This window comes from Aplidium turbinatum, chromosome 8 (assembly GCF_918807975.1).
Source record: "Aplidium turbinatum chromosome 8, kaAplTurb1.1, whole genome shotgun sequence".
Taxonomy (NCBI): domain Eukaryota; kingdom Metazoa; phylum Chordata; class Ascidiacea; order Aplousobranchia; family Polyclinidae; genus Aplidium; species Aplidium turbinatum.
The window spans coordinates 31,969,910-31,989,696 of record NC_137479.1 but is presented as its reverse complement, the minus strand read 5'-3'; the positions used below and the strand labels follow the sequence as shown (position 1 = coordinate 31,989,696).

Genomic DNA, 19,787 nt, shown 5'->3' with positions numbered 1-19,787 from the left:
TATTAAAGACTGTTCAGGACTTGATTAGAAAACTGCATTAGGAAATGCAACAAAGAAGCTTGACCCTGCATTGCCCCCAACTCTCGACAAGAGAAAGGAGCTTAATGGTTACGACGATATGTAAGCACATCACATTGTCATTTACTGGTTGCCCTTGTTACTTCTTATTTTAACATCACATGTGGAAAGTGACCTATTTCTAAGTCAACTGATTGAACTGTTCAATGGTTACATTTCCATGCTAATACTATTGTTGTCCCATTGTATTTACACTCATTGCTTAAAAGCAATCGTGACAGGCATGTTTATTAATTTTATGTTTGTGTTTAGAAGCATTTTTAAAGAAACTTATCTGTTGAATGTGTTGGTGTGTATATGAATGTAATCAACTTCAATGTCATGAATGTGAAAAGACAATTTAGTTTGTATAGTTGAATGCGGACGGTAAAATGGAAAAAAACAATGACAGCTCTCCGAAGAATCGGGATGCCGGCCGCTTACAACAGATGAGTGAAGAAATGAAACTTCATATTGCTCAACTGAAAGCTGAACTAGGGACTGCAGAAGCAACACAACAAAATGCTGGGATGCAAGTAAACACAATTATGGTTATTAGTTATTACCATTCACTTTCTGTAAGAGTTAATGTAAATGAGTTCAGTGACCTTTAGAGCTGTACTGGCAGGAAGCTGGTGGCCCTGTCAAGTGTGCCTGTTGAGTGTGTGCCATCAAGTCCATGCTAATCAACACTCGCACCTAGGCGTCTTTTATTGCAAAGATCATCATCCTCGAAGAGAGGAGGGGTAGCCACATAGGCGCCGAGTTTTCAAAATAGCTGGGCTGGCGAACACATACTGTCAACTCATAAAGGTTATTTTGTGCGTTTTTCAAAAGGGCGATTTTGCTAGGTTGTTGGGCTAGCCTAGTTTTACATTTAAGTTTATGTCTCCTCTAACATGATTTGGAAACAAGTATATAATAAATATAATTGGTACGCAACAACGTCTGGTCCTGGTAATTCAGTTCCGCATATTTTTTGTGATTGGTATGTGCGGGTTGCGGGACGAAAACTGCAATACTGTACCGGTACTAGTTCCATAATTACATTGCTATTGTTGATACAACACGATCACACACACACAATACATCGGTGGGTTCATACTATAAGTCGCTCCTAGCGGGCGCACAGATGAGAAACAAGATGCTGTAATGCAACGCAGAAGTGATTTTACGACAATTCAGCTCCCGAGAAGCCATCTAGCGATAAACTGCGCTATTGAACCGAGCTTAGCCTACATTGAATCTACAATCAGAACAGTTATATAACGAAGGAGCTGAATTGCAACTAATGACAACCAACGGTTTCATCCCGCCAAACCAACAGGTGTGCACAGTTTAATATCAGTGACGTAACAGACGCAACTGTGATGATTGGAGACGACAAAATAGAGCATTTTGGCAGCAGAGTTAATTGATAACGTCGTTTGAGAGAAAATTACTCCTTTGAGGAACAATGCTACAGTTTTTAAACCAATTTAACATCTGGCGATGTTAAAACGATGTAAAAGCACTGGAAATTGCGGTCAGACTTTTGCCGCGAATGAAGTTCCTCGCAGGTTTGCGCAATTTACTAGATTTATAGCACTGGGCAGAGTGGAGACAAACGGCGCGGCCGGACACTTTTGCTTGTGTAACGGCGAATCAACGTTGTTTAACGTTGCATGAATGTAACAATGGCAATAATTGACGAAAACTAATCGCTTAATTAGTAGGCCTATCATATGGCGAAAAAACCCTGCGAATAAGGTATAATAAGTAGGCTAGTATTAGAAGGTGGCAGATGGTTACAGAAATTTTGGAACTTAAAATTGCATTAAATTTTTTTTTTTAATTCTTGAAATGTCCGGCGGGCGCGTCCCGCCCGCCCGGGACTCGGCGCCGGTGGGTAGCCATCAATGTGAATGACCAAATGTAGCATTAATAAAAATAAAAAAAAATTTGGCATGTTCAACTTACAAACTTACATTTCTATTTGCAACTAATTTTTCATTGGTAAATAATGAAATTAATGTTTCAGTCTGAGTGGATTCATTTATGATTAATGAGTGGATTCGTTGAATTCTTGTTTGCTTCAATATAATTGATTAGTAGTTGCAACTATCCTACCCTGAATGCTTCTTTTGTCATATCCCAAGCGGTCTATAAACCAGACTTTGCCAATGTGCCAACTTAGAAAATGATTTGAAGCTAAAATAATTTAGGATTTGAATTTTAAGCTAAATTTATTTTGTATCTCTATGAAATGATGGTTGTTAAAAGCAAATTGCCACAATGTGATTACTATATTTTATGTCACTGCAAAACTCCTGGATTCACTTTTAAAATTTAATAAATCTTTGTTACCCAGATGGTCCTCAGATTTCCACCACAAAATCTATTTGCATGGTAACACTAGCACAAAAGTGTCCCAAAATATACCCAAAAACTATATTAATCAACTACTAGTCTACCCCGGAATGGCCTGTTTCGGTGAGTCCGATTCGGTGAGTCCGATCCCTTAACGGGGGATTTTTTCAATTTTTTTTTAAAATTATCCGGTACCGTAGCCTAATTACCATTGCCGTTTTAGGGTTAGGGGTTTGGGGTTAGGGTTAGAGGTTAGAAACTCACCGAATCGGACTCACCGAATCGGACTCACTGAATAGTAGCAGACCCAGTCTACCCAGGGTGTAATAAATTGGGTGGGCGACTGGGCTTAGTTGCTGAAGTAAAGGCGGCCGAACAAAAGGAACTGGCCACCCTACTCTCCTTAGTGCCGAAGGCTTAGTACAATGAGAACCTTATCTTCTCATACCCGACACTTAAATCAAGTATGCGACCCCCCTTCACCTTTTTTAGTCTACCCAAAATAGCAGCTTGCACTATCGTAGTGATTCTGACTGCTAAAAAGCGTAGTAGATTAGCCCTGTAGTCAAATATGAAGCTTGCAATCCTGGCATGTTGACATTGTCTGTCTATATAGGTCACTACGGTCACAGCCATCAAAAATAACGTTTCTATTTTGTTCTTAAAAAATATTCTTAATGTTTAAAATTACAAGTGTGTATCACCAATTAACATGATTTGAATGAAAATTGAATTAAGGGTCAGAAAAAGGTAATATCAAAGCTACATTTGTTGTGGGTTTTTTATTTATTGTTGGAACACTTACTCACGAACTAAAAGTCGGTTATTATCAGGAAAAGTTGGACAGAAGAGCAAAAAACAAAGCAGTAGCGACGATGCTGAGACACAAGATGGAGCTTGAAAAGCGGAAAGAAATTGCTGCAGAGCAGGTAGTCTTTTCAACCAAAATTTTTCTGCCTCTATAGCTCAGTTGGATTAGAGGCCAACTTTGTGAACAAAGTGACAAAAAACTTGAGTAATTCTGGTTTCATTGTCAAAGTGTGGACATGAGCAACATATTTTAAGGACAGTTCTTCAAATCAGTGAGACCGAGTGAGTGAAATAATTCGCAGAACCGATTTTAAAAGAGCTGAAACTGTATTTTGTCAGTCTCGAAAATGGGTCGTCATCAGTGGTTCAAATTGGAGGTATCCAGACGGTTTACATCGCCCAAATCATGTTTAACTTTGCTAAAACGCTTGGCAGGCGCATTTCAGCACTCACTGAAAAGTAAGCGCATGAAAACAAAAAATAACATTTACACCAGATGAACGAAAATACTGTAGTTACAGCATGCGTTTGAGTGGTTGAACCCAATGGGGATGTTGCTGACGTTTTCATCAACAAACCGATGCATTAGATTCATGAAATTGCATTTGTCTAATTTCTTGTTCAAACAAATGTCGACATGAGAAAGTGTTTTCTTGCAAACACCAAATTGTTGCTTCTGGTTTGGTTTACATTGCGCCCTACTCCACCTAACTTTGATGCTGAGTGTTTGCTCTTCGTGCAGAGCACTCACAACTGAAGTAGGCTTGAACCTACCTGTACGATTGTTAGGTATTTACTTTGTGTCAATATTGTCTTAACCAAGCAGTTTTGAAACTCTTTAGATATTTTGGGGCCAGTTTGAATATGTACTTTTAAGAAGCGTTTTCGGACAGTTGCGCTGAAATTAAAGTTTTACGTTTATTGTTGCTTTTAAAAGTGCTTTCCAGGTAGATTGCAAGTTGTTTGAAGATGATTGAGTGTAGAATCTTAACAACACTTGATTAGAGAGGTTGCTTTTGGTATGTTTAGAGTTATGTGTGGTTGTTTAAGCTTTGATAAACTGAACTTGAAGGCAAGAAAGCCAACGTTAAACCACAGCCTCTTGTCTTTCGTTAGCGTCAAAGCAACATTCTGTCTAATGTCGGTCTGACGTTTCCACCATCTCACCGCTACAAGGTTTGAAAATGACGCTGTGACCTCGCAGCAACTCTTGTTTGCTACGTTAGAAAGGTTAATCTGACCCTGTGCGTAGTGGGATTTAAATTTGGCGTTCGGTAAAATTGGTTGTAAAATTGAGGTTTTGTACAATGTACAATTGTACATTGTAGCAGCGCACAATTGCTCATCTTTTGGTGGAATGACGCTTTTTGACTAATTGTATCACATGGAAAGGTTTTCTAATAAGGACAATTTCGATTACCGTACTGGTATTCTAGAAAAACGTTGCAGCGATGCATTTGCTTAGTCTTGAGTAATATTGTTACAGAAATATTATAATTGAAACAATCATCGAATGTTGAAACATTTGGTTTGAAACGATGTGTTGCAGGAACTTAAATCAAAGTATGATGGCGTCCATGCTTCCTGCGAGTAAACTCTTTAACTACAACTAGTTCAGTTGGCGCCTCACTGCTTTGTTACATAGTTAGAGTGATGCAGTAACAACTTATCTTTGGCAGTAGACTGCAGCGCATTGCACGAAGCAGATATTTCCCCAATCGGAACATACTGCTTCTTACCTGCAACAGTATTCAGCAGACTTGATTGACATTTTTTCGGTTTATTCATTGCTATTGGTCATCAGAGAAAACTGTAGATTTCGTCCTTGTTTTGCTGATCGTTTTAGTTTATAACGATCGCTTTGTTTCTTGTTGACACGGCCACTTCTCATGTTGCTTTGTTTAGCAGGGCCTGTATTGAGTTGTACTTTCGCGTGTACTCGATCATCAAATACATCAATAATTTTGACCTAAAGCTTTTTAAATAGCATGAACTTTGGTGAGAGTCGTTCATAACCCGGTCACGAGATCTCCGTGACCTCACTTTGGCTCCGTGAACATGGTCACTTTCACTTTGCCGCTTGGCAAACTTCCAACAGTTTAGTTTTCACCACATACATGATCCCGATCTGCTGTATTGAGTGGATGAGATTGTTTGGTAACATGATCCTGTTTGAAGGGAGGTGTATCGATCAATTGGATTGGCACGCTCTTTGTGGACCATGTTTGATTGTCTTCATTACAACCATGGAGCCACACTATGCTTCTGTGGAGCCTGCCATTGTGGTGTCCATTGTTTCACCACAATGACTGACTAGTGACCGTATTGTGGCCGATCGCGTGGTTGTTGTATGAAGAATAACTTTGCTCACTAATCCAAACACACTCGTTTATGTTTTATATTCAACGTGCGCTGACTAAGTAATTCAAGGTTTATTTGTACTTAAGCTGCTTTATTTGTGCAGCTCTACATTAACTCATCTGGTAGAATGTTAATTGTAAGTAACTTTGTTAGATTCCAACTTCATGTGTGAGGCGTACACGACGTCATCGCTAGAAAGTACATAAGAGTTTTGAAAAATCAATGTGTTCTTTTTTAAGCTGTGTTGACGTTTGGAAATCTCATTATCGCTTACGCTCTACAGAGTGAGGCTTCCATGGCTTCGAGCGGTATCGGATGTGGAATCCTACTCAAGAAGGACAGCCGCGAATCGCTCATTGACGTCGCATCGGAAGATAACGTGTACTCGACCGCATACACGCTCATGGACTCTCATCGCCGACGTCATAATTCCGACGGCGTTGGTGACGTCATCGAGCCACACACGCGAACAAGAGCTCTCTCTGGAGGCGGCAAGATGGCGAAACGGGGTTCGTTTCCAGATGAGTTCAATTTAAACTCTCCGAGCAGCACCAGGAATCCTCTGGACAAAGCCAAGACCAGGAACACCCCAGACGTTCTATATAAGAATATGGCTGCTACCGACGATTCCTCCCATGATCAAGAGAGATCATCGAACTTGGATGCAGACCAGGAAGCATTTTTTACGCCTCTTGAAGTTCCTTCTAAAAAAAATGCAAAACCTTTACTTCCTTCTAAAAATCAAACCACACTTCCGTCCGGCCGCAACAAAACAAGGTTGAAAAGTTCTAGCGGAAGTTTGAAGAAAGGAAGAAGCAAATCCCGCCACAAAGATTCAATCTCATCCACTGACACTTCATTCAGGTGCCTGTACAAATTTAGTTTTGTTAAGATATTGCTTTGTGAGCGCAGTAAGCATTTGTGAAACAAGAAAACTAAGTTCTGTTTAACTTGGTTGACAAATAAGTGGCATCCAGGCCGGATAGCGACTGTCAAAACAGCGACTGTCATAATGGCGACTTCATAATAGCGACGTAATGAAGTGAGCGACATTCCAAACAGCGATTGTATAAATGCCGACTGCATTAAAACAGCGACTGTTATGATAGCGACTTAACACTTTAAGTGCCATAAAAATGCCCCATCTGGCACCTATGTGGCATATTTTTGAATTTTATTTATTGTAGGCGCCAAATTTGAACACAAAATCGAGGCCAGTATGATCTGCGGCAGTTCCTTCGAGCCCTTGCTCACAATTTAGAAATAAACGTGGCTTGATTTTTATTGCAAGACTTTTGGTTGTTTTAAAGTCCCTTTTGGTTTCAATCTTTTTCTAGACCCTGAATTTTATTGCAAGGCTTGACGACTTTCTGTTGTTTGGCTTGACTAGCCTATTTCTTTTTAAATCATGTGACTTCTATGGATAGTCCAAATAAAATGTTGTTTTAAAGTCCCTTTTGGTTTCAATCTTTCACTACGCAGTGTTTGCCTATTTGTGCGTGCATACGTGTGTAGAGAGGTGTGGGGGATGGAAGGTATGTGTGGAGGGGGTGAAAGAGTGCATGTGCGCGTAAGCCTTGGATTTAATAAAAGAAGTGAGGTCGCTGTTGTGGCAGTCGCTGTTTTTGATGAATCGCTGTCGTGTAGTCGCTCTATTGACAGTCGCTGTTTTAAATGAATCGCTGTCGTGTGGTCGCTCTATTGACAGTCGCTGTTCTGACAGTCGCTATTTGGAACCCGAGCCAAATAAGTTGATTCATTTCCGTGAAAGTTATTTTGTTTGAAAACCTTTCCCAGCACTCCACGCTCATTTACTGAACCCACTGAAGACTCCATTCCAGTCAAATACCTTCAAATGACCAACACATCACCTACACTCGTCAAGCAAGCCCACTCGGCTTCTCGGATTAAGAACAAGAGCTCCAGTGTGCCATCTAGCGCCAGGGGAAGTAGAAGTGGTGAGTGGTAAAAGTGAGAACAGTTAAGCGCCTGACCCAAGTACAGTGCAATTTTATACAAATAAACTGCTGTTCAGCCATCGGTAACTGGTCTCTCATTTCTGTTCTGTTAAAAGTTATCATATGATCAAGGAGTTTTTTTTTTTTATTAAGAAACATTCATTTTCAAGTCTCTTATTTTTTTTTTTTTTTCGAAGCAAGTTTCATAATTGTTGCTTTCCCGTTCCGAGAGCAGTTGGTTTGAATTTGTCAAACCAAGATAAATCCTGGGTAATTATCGACACAGAAGGAAGCGTCACAACCATAAGTGTAGACTGTAGAACTACCCTCATGAAAAACATCATACCGCCTCCACAACTTCAATCTGTTTATTCTAGTTCCATTTACTGGATCTCATGAGCGGTGTGACGTGGCAACTCAACGCACATGATCTTGATGTGACTCCATTTGTCAACTAATCCCGTTATTGAATGTTAATCTCCTTAATGTACTTGTTCCGCCTGTATATAAGTCGATCACACTTTAATTGGGTTTCTTATACACAGACACCGCCCTGGTGCGTGTAGATGCCTTGGATGAAGAGGAGAAGCAGAAGCACGACCAACTGGAAGCTCAGTTCTTCAAACTCCAGCTCCAATGCGAGCAGCTTGCCGAGGAGAACATAAAGATGGTGAGTTGATGACGCGATAATGACGCTTTGTTGCCGCACTGAGGACTGAGGTTCAAATAAACCAAACTAGTTACGTCACAATACAACTGATGACCCCATTGTACTTTTGATCACAAATAGATTTTGTTCCTATTAAAGCTTGTTTAAAAATACTGTTAGTTATAAAAAAAAGTCTCCTGCATTACAAAACAGGGATGAAATTTGCAAATTTTACGATTTTAGCAACTTAGGTGGTTTATGACAGAGCTGCCAGATGTTGGCGAATTTAAAATATCAAATACAGTATTTCTGAATAAAAAGTTTAGAGCCCAATATGCAGAAGCATGAACTTAAGTTGGCAAACACTTCAAAAACTATACCGGTATCATCTTCAGTGTTTGCAATCGATTGATACTGACGATGAAACAGGTTACTTTTCGAAACGTTTACACAACATAAGTTTATGTTTCTTCTCTTTGTCTTCGGTGCTTTCTGCTCATATGGACCAAGGATACCAGCAACTTGAATTATTAGTATTCTGTGGTTGTTCAAACCTTTCAAGTTTCGAATAACAACTTCCACTGACAGACTAGAGCTGTGGCAATTAGCGGCAATTGCCAAGGTGGTTATATGCTTAGCTTATCATACATCAGCCAGGAATCCTGTGGGCTGTGGCTGCTGGCAGAACCTTCACACTATGGCCGGAATCTGCGTCACTGGCTCGAAGCCTTTGCAACTTTGCAAGTATGCCAGACTGTCAGAATAAAACTTCTAAAGAGGCTTTCTTATTTCGACGCATATATTTGAATAAGCTGAAGATGCTATTACTATATAGCGAAATCGATTCTTAACTTAATAAATTACACTAAGAGGTTAGATTGTTGTGCAAATGCCAGCATTTGATGAATGCAAAATAGCAGTACCATCGACGCATTGTGTTCAACATTTTTTGTCAGTAGTATAATTAATTAATTATATACCGTACTTTGTTTGTACTGCTCCAAATAGTGATGTTGCACATACCATCCTAATTTTGTTATCCAACGCCCATTCTTTTCTTGAAGGACTGGAAAGGTAATAATCGTGTGTTGTGCCTGGTGCTAATTTGCTGCCAAATTATTTATTTGTCAGCTCTGGCTTGCCTCGGTCACCAGAGGCCGCCAATGCTCCTGCAATGGAACATTGTGGCGTCATCGCAATCATTGACAACCGCGTTGTGTTTGATTTACAATGGCTTGCTGGGGCATTCCCATGTAACGTCAATTGTCTGGCTGAAGTCTTCCGAACGAATTAAATTCAACATTCAAGAATAAATTGTCTTCATCTGTGTGATAATTGTTTGTGTTAGTTTTGTGAGATGCAAAATAACGCTGAATCAATGTTGCATGGCTTGTAATCACGAGGTGGATCGCCAGTTGTTGCTTGGGCCAGGCTGAATGTGTTTTGGTTACAAATCTAATGGAGGTGGTTGTTTCAGAACCATTCTACCAAGCTCACAAAAAGTGCTTTTTTACATCACTTCTACGTTGCAAGATGTTGAAGCGATGTAACATAGCAACTTATGCCAGCTGAAGTGTTGCAAGAGCTCATACAAATCGCCAGTCAGAAGCTAACCCGCATCGATAATTTCTACCAACATGACGAAATTACAACATAGTGCGCAGAAGCTTTTGTGATCATCTTCCTCAAATCACAATTGCTCATTGTTTATCTGTAACGCAAACGTCTTCACAAACAAATGTTGCTCTGTGCAAATTTATATTGTTTGATATAAAATCTTGCAAGTTGTGTTATCATGAACTCTATGGCATGGATGGTGTTCGTGAGGTTTCAAGCCCACCTCAGACAAGTTGGTGGAATGTTAAACTTGAAGTGTTAATGTGAATACGTTTCATTGATGAAGCTTATCTTATTTGTAGCAGCAACCATGATGTTAGAGTTAATGTGTAGTTGTGTGGTTACCAATTATTTACAACCTAGTTACTGGCAGAACAATCCACAATTTACTCAGACATGCATTGAAACAATTAAGTAATCCAAGTTCTAGTGGTGGCTACGAATAAAACTGTCACAGAATTATGAAAGCCACTCTTCATTGATTTTGAGTTTTGACATTTCTCCAGTCAGGCATGACCGACTTCTCTTGGCACATAATCGGAGTGCGTCCAATTTATCACTCGATACGTTTTGGAATGTCCATTTAACATTTCCACATCGCTTACACACTGGCTGCTTAATCTGTTCCCTGCTTCTAAATGTTGGGTTTATGTTTGCACCCTTAACATGGAATAAACGCTTCAGAAACGCGAGGAACGCTCGAAGGCCATCGAGAAGATTTCGACGTTGAAGAAAAGCAACGGGGAACTGGCCAGCATCGCGCGGAGACTTGAGGAGAAAGCGCGCTCGCTCCAGGAGCAGAACACCAAGGTAAGTAACTCAGCCTCATGTCGATCTTTCTCCACTACAAGTTACATTCGTCGATTGATGACAATTTTCAGCAAGTCAATTCCAAAATTTTGACCTGACATGTCACTTCCATGAAAGCAGTCTACAAAAGCGTTGATTTGAAAGTATTCCATGGATTTGACTTCCAATCACTTACGATTTGTAATATGAAAAGAAATTTATATTTTCTAAAATAAATTGCTATAATTAGGTTTTTTAATTTTCTCTCGAAGTTTTCACAAATCCAGTGCGTGCGTTTAGATGCAGAGTACAAACACGTTTTAATCCATCTTGACCATATCGTTATGATCTTTAATGAATCACGGATATTCATGTTTTCTACAACATCTTATTGTCGAGCAGAAGACGCAGGAGCTGGCGTCAACAACGCGAGAGCTGCAGCAGCAGAAGCGCGCCCACCAGCGGAGCAAAGCAAGGTGGGAATCCGAACAGAGTCGGAGTTTGACGGAGCGCAATGATGAGATTACGACCGTTAAGAACCAGGTCGAGGACTTGAAAAGAGCACTACGACAAGTGAGGAGGGAGAAGATGGTGCAGGTGCGTTGTGTCCCATAACGTGGATCAATGTAAAAGATTTTGTGTTATGGTTTTAATCCGGCGATGTAGGGTCCCGGCACAGATTTTTGGCTACGGTACCACAATGGTCTATTGTGTTCATTTTATTTTTGATCTTTAAATTGAATTTATTTTGAATCTGCTTTAAGAAAATATGTCACCTTTGTCTTGTGTTATCGCTGTGTAGTTGTCACAAGGTGACCGCATTGTTCTTGTCAGGACCATGTTGGTCGTCCAACGTCCAGCTATGTGGTTGAGCGAGATTGTGAGCTGACGTGCTCCTTTGAAACAACGTGAATGAGGCGCCAGCGCTGGTTGAAGACAAACTCAGTTTTGTTAGAAGTTTGATCGTGTTGATATATTCAAGCCCCCCCACCCCCTCTCGCCTTCCTTGAATAAAGTGAACCTCCTTTTCCGATTGAATTTAGCAATCTCTTTCAGGCCACGGATGGGGACTCTGGAGATGAGTTGACGATTTTCAAGCAAAACCAAAAGGAAATGCTTCACCTCCAGAAGCTTGCCGCTGCCGCCAGTTCCAAAGTGAGTTTCAACTAGAAGTTTAATAAATATCTGCTGCGTGGTTGGAGAGTGTGGGCGCTGTTAATGCGCATGTGCACAACACTAAAATTTGGATGTGTTTATCAAGAAAAGTAGTTTCATAAAACTTCTCCAAAATAATCCCGCGCACTCGAAACGAACGTCACTGCACTTTTGGTGGCGCAATAGAGCCACAGAGGACTCCATTAGTATAGGGTCAGGGTATTGCAACGCTTGCCCCACTGCAAACAAACACTGATTTACTATAAAATCACTGTAAGTGGATGTAGATATGCAATATCATTGCTTTTTTGCTGATATACACTATACAGTACGCACGCGTGAACGTTCAAATAGACGTTCGTGAGAAGTGCTTGATATGTTTGTGTGTGATATGTTAGTGTGCTTCAACAAAAAGCTGAAAGGACAAAGCTATTAGTTACATGGTTGAGCAGTCACGTCACCTTACTTGGGAGAAATTATCTGAAAAGAAAAGGCTACACAAAGGGTCTCATCGTATACGAGCCCACGTTGGCCACCCCTGTTCAGATGTATATGATGGATATTTAGTTTACAGAATACTGCAGTATAGCTGCAAGCAGCATTGGCTGTCGAAAATAATGCACGTACAATTAGAGGAACTTCTGATGTTAGACATGGCTGCCTTGTGAACTTTATTTTTATGACGCTTTTAACCAAACTATCGGTTTGGAGAAGTCTTTGATGTGACGTCACGTTTTGTTCCTATTTCTTTTCTTCGTGGCAAGAAGTGGTCTCCAGCTATTCTCGTCCAAATTGAGTTCCACACGGCGCACTAACGCGATGCTGAGTTGTAAACTCAGCTTGCATGCGAATACAACGACAAGTTTTACAACTGTTGCTTCATAAAAGCCGTGGTCGACTTCTATTGTTCTTATGTCAGCGAGAAGTCGCTAATGGCGCTATGATGGCCAGACAGCGAGTGGCCGCATGGAGTTCTAGGGTCAGTTTATCTTGTTTACTTTCCAACAATCGAATGAAATGATTTTATTGTATCCGCCAGCTTTTTCAAGCTCGTGATCATATTGGATTTTTTGTTCAAAGGCGTTTTTAAATGAAAGCTCATCTTCTAGAATTTTCCAGCCTTGCACCTGACAAGGAGAAAACATACGCGTCTGTTATCGATTTTTGGAAAAATTAATGAAACGAAAATATCAAAGCTCGCACGAATCAATATGATCGCGGTGCGCGCGGACACTGCCGCCTGTGACGTCACAATGCCTTGTGATTTTTGGGCTGCTCCAAGCTGCCAGGTGTCGCAAGGCACTGTAGGAGAGTTGGTGCCCTGGAATTGTTTGATTTCTGAAACGAGACAAGACCCCACATGAATAATTGATGAGCTTCACGGCTGACAGGCAATGAGCAGAAAGGAAAGATTAAGGCTGCAAACAGTTGTGCGTCTTGCCGCTTTCACTAATCTCATTTTCCAAACCATTGTTACCGAATATAAGCGCTTTATGATGGCATTAAGTCAGATTTCATTTGCTAGTGAGATGTATTCAATTTAGTTAGAAAATACTGTAATTTGTTACACCTGGATAAGTGGATATTCTTAGCAGTACTTATAGAAGAATAGAATGTTGAACAGTGCTTTAAAAGACGCAGTGTAAAAAATACGCTCAAGTTCAAAGCAGATGCTATTTTGCTTTCTAATGTACTTTAATAGTTTAATAGTGAACTGCTTGGAACAGATTCGTCAGCGACCTGTCAGCTTTGTTGAGACTTAGATGTAATGACGCATCAGTTTATGATGAAGTCGAGAATAAAAAGATGAAAAGTATAAATAAAAGAAAATAAAAAGACGCAAAATTATTTTGTGAGGTAGAAGAATTGATCCAAATCTATTGTAGAAACCCTGATACGTCTGTGTGGCTCTGGGGTTTTTTTTTCGGTCATTTATCGGTCATTGACCGATTTTTTAGAAAAATGTCCGAAAAAAATATAGTCAATTCGGTCAAAATGTCCGAAAAATATATAGTCAATTCGGGTGTTGCACGGTTGAGTTTCGCTGATGAACCTTGAAGAAAGTTTTCTCAGATAAAACACGACAACGTTTCTCAGCGAAACATAATGTTGTAGCTCATAGGCGCCTAATTATTTTTTTGGTCGTGTGGGCGAAAGCGTGTTTCATCAGCAGCAACGTAAATTCAGCAAAATGTCACGCAGATGGATGACATAATTATGTCGTCACACTGGGAGTGCTTTTATTGCCACACTCGGAGTTATCGCTACGTTCGACCTACCGTTAATTATTATAAACAAAACTCGACCACTTCGGTTAAGCAAACACATGCCATGCGTCTGCGTAAACTAGCGGTTGATGGACTGCGACTCTTTAAGCTAAGCACAACATAAAGTTTAGCAACGAATTAGATTTATTACCATGAAACAAGAGACGAAAAGGTTTACTAAAAAGTAAAAGGTATACTGTAAATAGAATGACAATGTTTTGAAAATGGAATGCAAATACTAACTTGATTATACGCTTGAAAATATACCTGTTGAAAGTAAAATCATTCATGTTTACATCAATTCAACAGCACGTCACCTTGAATAAATTTAGAAGTTGCTGACATCCGTAAACAGCTCTTGAAAAATAGTTACGGAGAGACGTTTGATTATAGCTCCCTTTTCACTACAATATCGCAACTCATGACTGACCTGCTTTCAACTTTATGACTGACCTGTTTCGTGTTGCAGATGAAACAAAATATGCGCATATTCCCGCTTTTGATCAGGTTTCTATGGCAACGGTCGTGTGTGCGCCATGCAGTTTGCGCCAGTCCGTTGTTGCGTTGATTATTCCGCATGTGCGCAATGCGGTTTGTACCAGCTAGGGGTGTTCAATTTCGATTATTTCAATATTCGAAATTCAATTTGTTTTCGATTTCCGAATTTCGATTTCAAATATCACAACTATTCACTTCACTAAACTGCAAAATGAGATTTTATTGAAAGAAACAACATGAAAATTCGCTAGAAAACGCGAAAAAAAGCCATAAAAATTTGCAAAAAAAGAACACAAAATAACGTCTACAGCTCCAGGCCCATGTTGGTGTTTATGAACACAAGCTGATCGACATGGTCACCCGTCAGTCGGGATCTCAGCTTCGTGAAGGTCAGGCCAGTTTTTGAAAACGATCGCTCCGCTGGAGCCGAGGTCGCTGGGATCCCAAACACTTCAAGTTCATTTTCACAGCGAGCGATTCACTGCCGCGACATTTCACTGCAGAGTGCAGAGGTTTCGACTCAAAAGCGACATCGAGTATGTTTGCAAGCACATAAAGCTAAACGCACGCTCCGTCTACGTAGCAAATTATGTTGTTTTTGGGTGCATTCAACATCTGATGACATTGAATCGACACAAAATGGTAGATTTTTGCTATGTGTCAGGCAACAAAATCAGTCATTTTTACATTGATTCAACGTCTGCAGACATTAAATTAATGTAAAAATGACAGATTTTGTTGTCTGGTGTTGGATTGTAGCATCGCAACTCGTCCATAGTGATTACACTAGCCGACAAAAAAAAAAAAAATTTATGGTGCCGAAGATTTTCCAGCTGTTTTCAGCTAATTTGTGGTCGCTGATTTCGAAAATGTAGTCAGTTTTTGTCCATCAGATCTAGTTTTCTAGTTACGGTGATTCCACTGCATGAGTGAACTTGTGCATAAGGGCCATTCCGTGTCGATTCACACAGTCAAGAAATTCAACCTTTCGATGTTCTTTAAATTTTACACACCTTTTTACTATTCTATATGATGAACACTTGCAAAATTTGAGTGAAATATATTGAGAAACACGAGAGTTATGAACCATTTAGTTTGGGGGGGTCTGCTGAGGGGGCACAATTTTTTTATTTTTGGCCATGTTTGAGGCCCTATTACTGCTAAACTAAATTAGATAACAACCCAATTTTTTTACAGGTGATAGTACTTCTGCCAAATATTGAAAAAACAACATCGTTCACTTTGTCACTCTAAAAGGTCAAAGGTCATAGACTCCCAAAGTTGGCCGTTTCCAGCTCTCGGTTAAAATTTTCCAAAATTTGAAAAGCTCACCAAGACCCCATTTTTGATTGATTTTGGCTGAAATTTGGTGGAAGTGTTGTTTATAGGATTCTCTATGAACTGAAAAAATTTTAGTACAAAATATTAAATAGGTTGGGAGATATTTTATATGAAACATGGGTCAAAATGGAAAGAAAACTAAAAGTGGGGTCCTTTTAATATCCCGGTTACCCATGACCCCAGAGAAAATTTGCACTGAAATTTTATCCACATATTCACTAAGATATGACAAGTCCACCATGCAAAATTGATCCATGGTTTTCAATGTTTTATAGAAAGTATGCGTCAAAGTAAATCCAATTGTGGCAACCCTTCAAAAATAGGAACAGGACGTTCTTCACTGTGTACAAGTGTGTAGCACTGGCCTGATTGCTGAAGCTAGGTTTGGATATTGCAGGAAAGTCCTATTTTTCCTGTTTATGCCTTTTGTGTTTACTGCACAAAAACAGCAGTCGCTATTATGATATTTTGGCTCATGCCACACCATTAGACTTCTTTTGTTTCGTCCATTGACGTAAATGTTCTTTCAAAGTTTTGCAAACAATGTGGGGAGCCCAAGACTTATCTTGATCCCCAACTTCACTTTACAGTAGAAAAGTAAAGGTGTGGAGTCTGGAGGTGTTGTGTGTCCACGCCTTTACTAATGTTTACTTTAAAGTTTTCTTGCTTACTTTACTTTTTTTTATTTTTATTTTTAGCCAAATTTTAGCCAAAATTTTAGCCAAAATCAATCAAAAATGGGGTCTTGGTGAGCTTTTCAAATTTTGGAAAATTTTAACCGAAAGCTGGAAACGGCCAACTTTGGGAGTCTATGACCTTTGACCTTTTAGAGTGACAAAGTGAACGATGTTGTTTTTTCAATATTTGGCAGAAGTACTATCACCTGTAAAAAATTGGGTTGTTATCTAATTTAGTTTAGCAGTAATAGGGTCTCAAACATGGCCAAAAATAAAAAAAATTGTGCCCCCTCAGCAGACCCCCCCAAACTAAATGGTTCATAACTCTCGTGTTTCTCAATATATTTCACTCAAATTTTGCAAGTGTTCATCATATAGAATAGTAAAAAGGTGTGTAAAATTTAAAGAACATCGAAAGGTTGAATTTCTTGACTGTGTGAATCGACACGGAATGGCCCTTATGCACAAGTTCACTCATGCAGTGGAATCACTGTAACTTAAAAAGTTGACCTGATGGAGAAAAACTGATTGCATTTTCGGATTCAGCGCCCCAAAGTTAGTCTAAATCAGTTCAAAAACCGCCGGCACCAAAAATTGTGTCGGCCAGTGTTATTTATCGCGAAGCTGTTGCGGTTTGCATTCAAAAAGTGTTTTCCTGCTGCCGATCGCTAGTTCATCAATTGTTTTATGTATCAATATTCAATACAGCATAAAAAGTTGCCCCCACACAGAAATATGCGTGGGGGCCTGGCACCCACGCAGGCCCGTAGCCAGCCGGGGGCGAGGGGGGCCTCGCCCCCCCTTGAAAAAAATTTCGCCCCTCCTTGGCAAAATCTCATTCTCAAGCAACAGCTACAATTATAATGATTTTGCCCATTTAAATTTTTTCGCCCCCCCCCTAAAAAAATTGCCCCCCTTGCTCTGCGGTCTGGCTACGGCCCTGCCCCCACGGCTTAGGCGCCTATGGATTCGGTAAAAAATGGATAAAACTGCGACAAAGCTCAGCCTACACTTTCTGCTATTGCACAACCTAGCTATCTTCATTCTTGAGAGAAATTTGTGAAATTTGGCATTAAAAATGCCAACTTGTCATCCCTGGTGCAGGACTGGCCGTTGGACCCGCGAGAACGTGTGATAGTCACGTGATCGACGATGCGCATGCGTCGAAGTCTTTTTTCGTTTGCAAAATGCGACAAGACAGATTTCGCGCCACTTGCGTTCCTTTCAACCACGTTCAGCCGAAAGGGCTGCTATAATTTCGAATATGTCCGATACGAAAAACGAATTTCGAATATCACCATAATCGAAATCGAATCGAAAATCGAAATTGAACACCCCTAGTACCAGCCCTTGTTGCGTTGGTTGGTGGTTACGTCGTGCCGAGACTTCAAGTTCATTTTCACAGCGAGCGATTCACTGCCGCGACAATTCACTGCAGAGGTTTCGACTTTCGAAAGCAACATCGAGTCTGTTTGCAAGCGCATAAAGCTAAATTCACGCTCCGTCTACGTAGCAAATTATGTTGTTTTTGGGTGCATTCAACATCTGATGACATTAAATCGACACAAAATGGTAGATTTTTGCTATGTCGCAGGCAACAAAATCAGTCATTTTTACATTGATTCAACGTCTGCAGACGTTAAATCAATGTAAAAATGACAGATTTTGTCTGGTGTGGAATTGTAGCATCCTACTCGTTCTAGTGATTATTTATCGCGAAGCTGTTACGGTTTGCATTAAAAAAATGTTGTCCTGCTGCCGATCGCTAGTTCATCTATTGTTTTATGTATCAATGCAGCATAAAAAGTTGGCGCCTATGTTGTAGCTAGTCAGGAAGTGCAAATTTTGGTTTGTATCAGCTACTTGAAAGGAAATATTTTCCTCAGAAAAAATGACCGAAATAAATAAAAAATGACCGAATTTTTCGAGTCATTTCGGACAAATCACCGAAAAGTGTCAGCGAAAAAAAAAACCCAGGACTGTGGCTGTGCGTTGCTCGTCAGAAGCAGCCTTTTGAGAGCAACAAGAAGAGGGAGCCAGTGCCTTTGTAGTATCATTGTGTTTTACAGCACAGATACCTACTGGCTATGTTTAACTTCGCTTCTGTCAATCCTTCAGGTGGTAGTTCGATCCCTGTCCACCCCTGTCACTGCCAGACAGAAAATTCTCGAAGAATCGAACAGGAATCTGCGGCGCCAGTTAGCGGCTGCTGAGGCGAGTCTGCAGGAGGCTGAAGCGAAAGAGTCGTCGACTGATCATCTCTCTCATACCTTGACCTCCCTGCAAGAGGAGAATAAAGAATTGAAGAAGGAAATACAAAACCACAAAGCTTCTATTGCCACGTTGGTGAGTTTGTGCTCGGGTAAACAATAATTATGCTGCTTGCTGAAATGGAGGACTCGCTGCAGACAACTGGTCGACCCTGATGTTTCGGGATGAAGGCCAGGCCTCTGTAAAGCAAGATGAAGAAATATATATTTATTATGTAAGAATGTGTGCTACATTTTGTGTTAGTTCGTGTTTTCCATCTATTTTGTTTCAACTCTTTAACACCACTCCAGTGTTAGAGGATGAAGTATTTACAATAAGACTTCCCTCTATCGACCCCAGTAACCGTGCATGCGTTGCTGGTTCAAAGCGTCTACAAGCATATCAAGTCACCAGGTGAAGGTTTAAAGAAACTTTCTTCGTCTGAGAATAAACTTTTGAGAATAAACGTTGATTGTGACGTCACTGCCACTTATTTCTTTGTTGTTTACGTCACAGCAATCTGTTTTGCAAGAATCGAAAGTGGAAACGAGTGACGTCAGCGTGCAACTAACCGATCTGAAGCACATCCACACACAGGTATCCGACTTTGTGAATACGTTCACACGTACGTGTCCGACCGTTTTTCTATTCTGTTCTTGTATCGTTTTAGAATCCAAATTAACTCTTAAACCTTTTCCCAACAAAGCGATGTTGATAGATCACTTGCATTGTCTCTGCAGCTCCAGGACGACTACGCGACCGTTCACGAGCAACTATCAGTCGCCATCCAGGAGCGCGACACTGCGGCCAACAAGTGTATGCAACACAATGACAGGATCAATGAAATGGAAACGCTGATCAAGTTAGTAGTGTTGCTGGTAGTTCCCCACACGTGTGACTGCCGTGATGTCATCAACAACTGACATACATTCAATGTTGAAGCGAAACTGTTGTGACTTCATAAAAAGTTCAGAGGCCTTGATATTCTTTTTCCTTTATTTGAAGAAAC

The 19,787-nt window shown here is 40.3% G+C and overlaps 1 protein-coding gene across 1 annotated transcript in view; it reads left to right on the top strand.

Annotated features, from left to right (window-relative positions):
• Positions 1-335: 335 nt before the first annotated feature.
• Positions 336-19,787, top strand: part of LOC145775128 (uncharacterized) — a 32,769-nt gene continuing 13,317 nt past the window's right edge. The window contains exons 1-11 of the mRNA XM_082586341.1: positions 336-593; positions 3,240-3,335; positions 5,861-6,441; positions 7,375-7,535; positions 8,081-8,205; positions 10,486-10,611; positions 10,993-11,187; positions 11,647-11,745; positions 18,647-18,874; positions 19,295-19,375; positions 19,519-19,640. Of these exons, the coding sequence (XP_082442467.1) occupies positions 450-593; positions 3,240-3,335; positions 5,861-6,441; positions 7,375-7,535; positions 8,081-8,205; positions 10,486-10,611; positions 10,993-11,187; positions 11,647-11,745; positions 18,647-18,874; positions 19,295-19,375; positions 19,519-19,640 (1,958 nt within the window). The 5' untranslated portion in view covers positions 336-449. The remainder of the gene's footprint in view (positions 594-3,239; positions 3,336-5,860; positions 6,442-7,374; positions 7,536-8,080; positions 8,206-10,485; positions 10,612-10,992; positions 11,188-11,646; positions 11,746-18,646; positions 18,875-19,294; positions 19,376-19,518; positions 19,641-19,787) is intronic.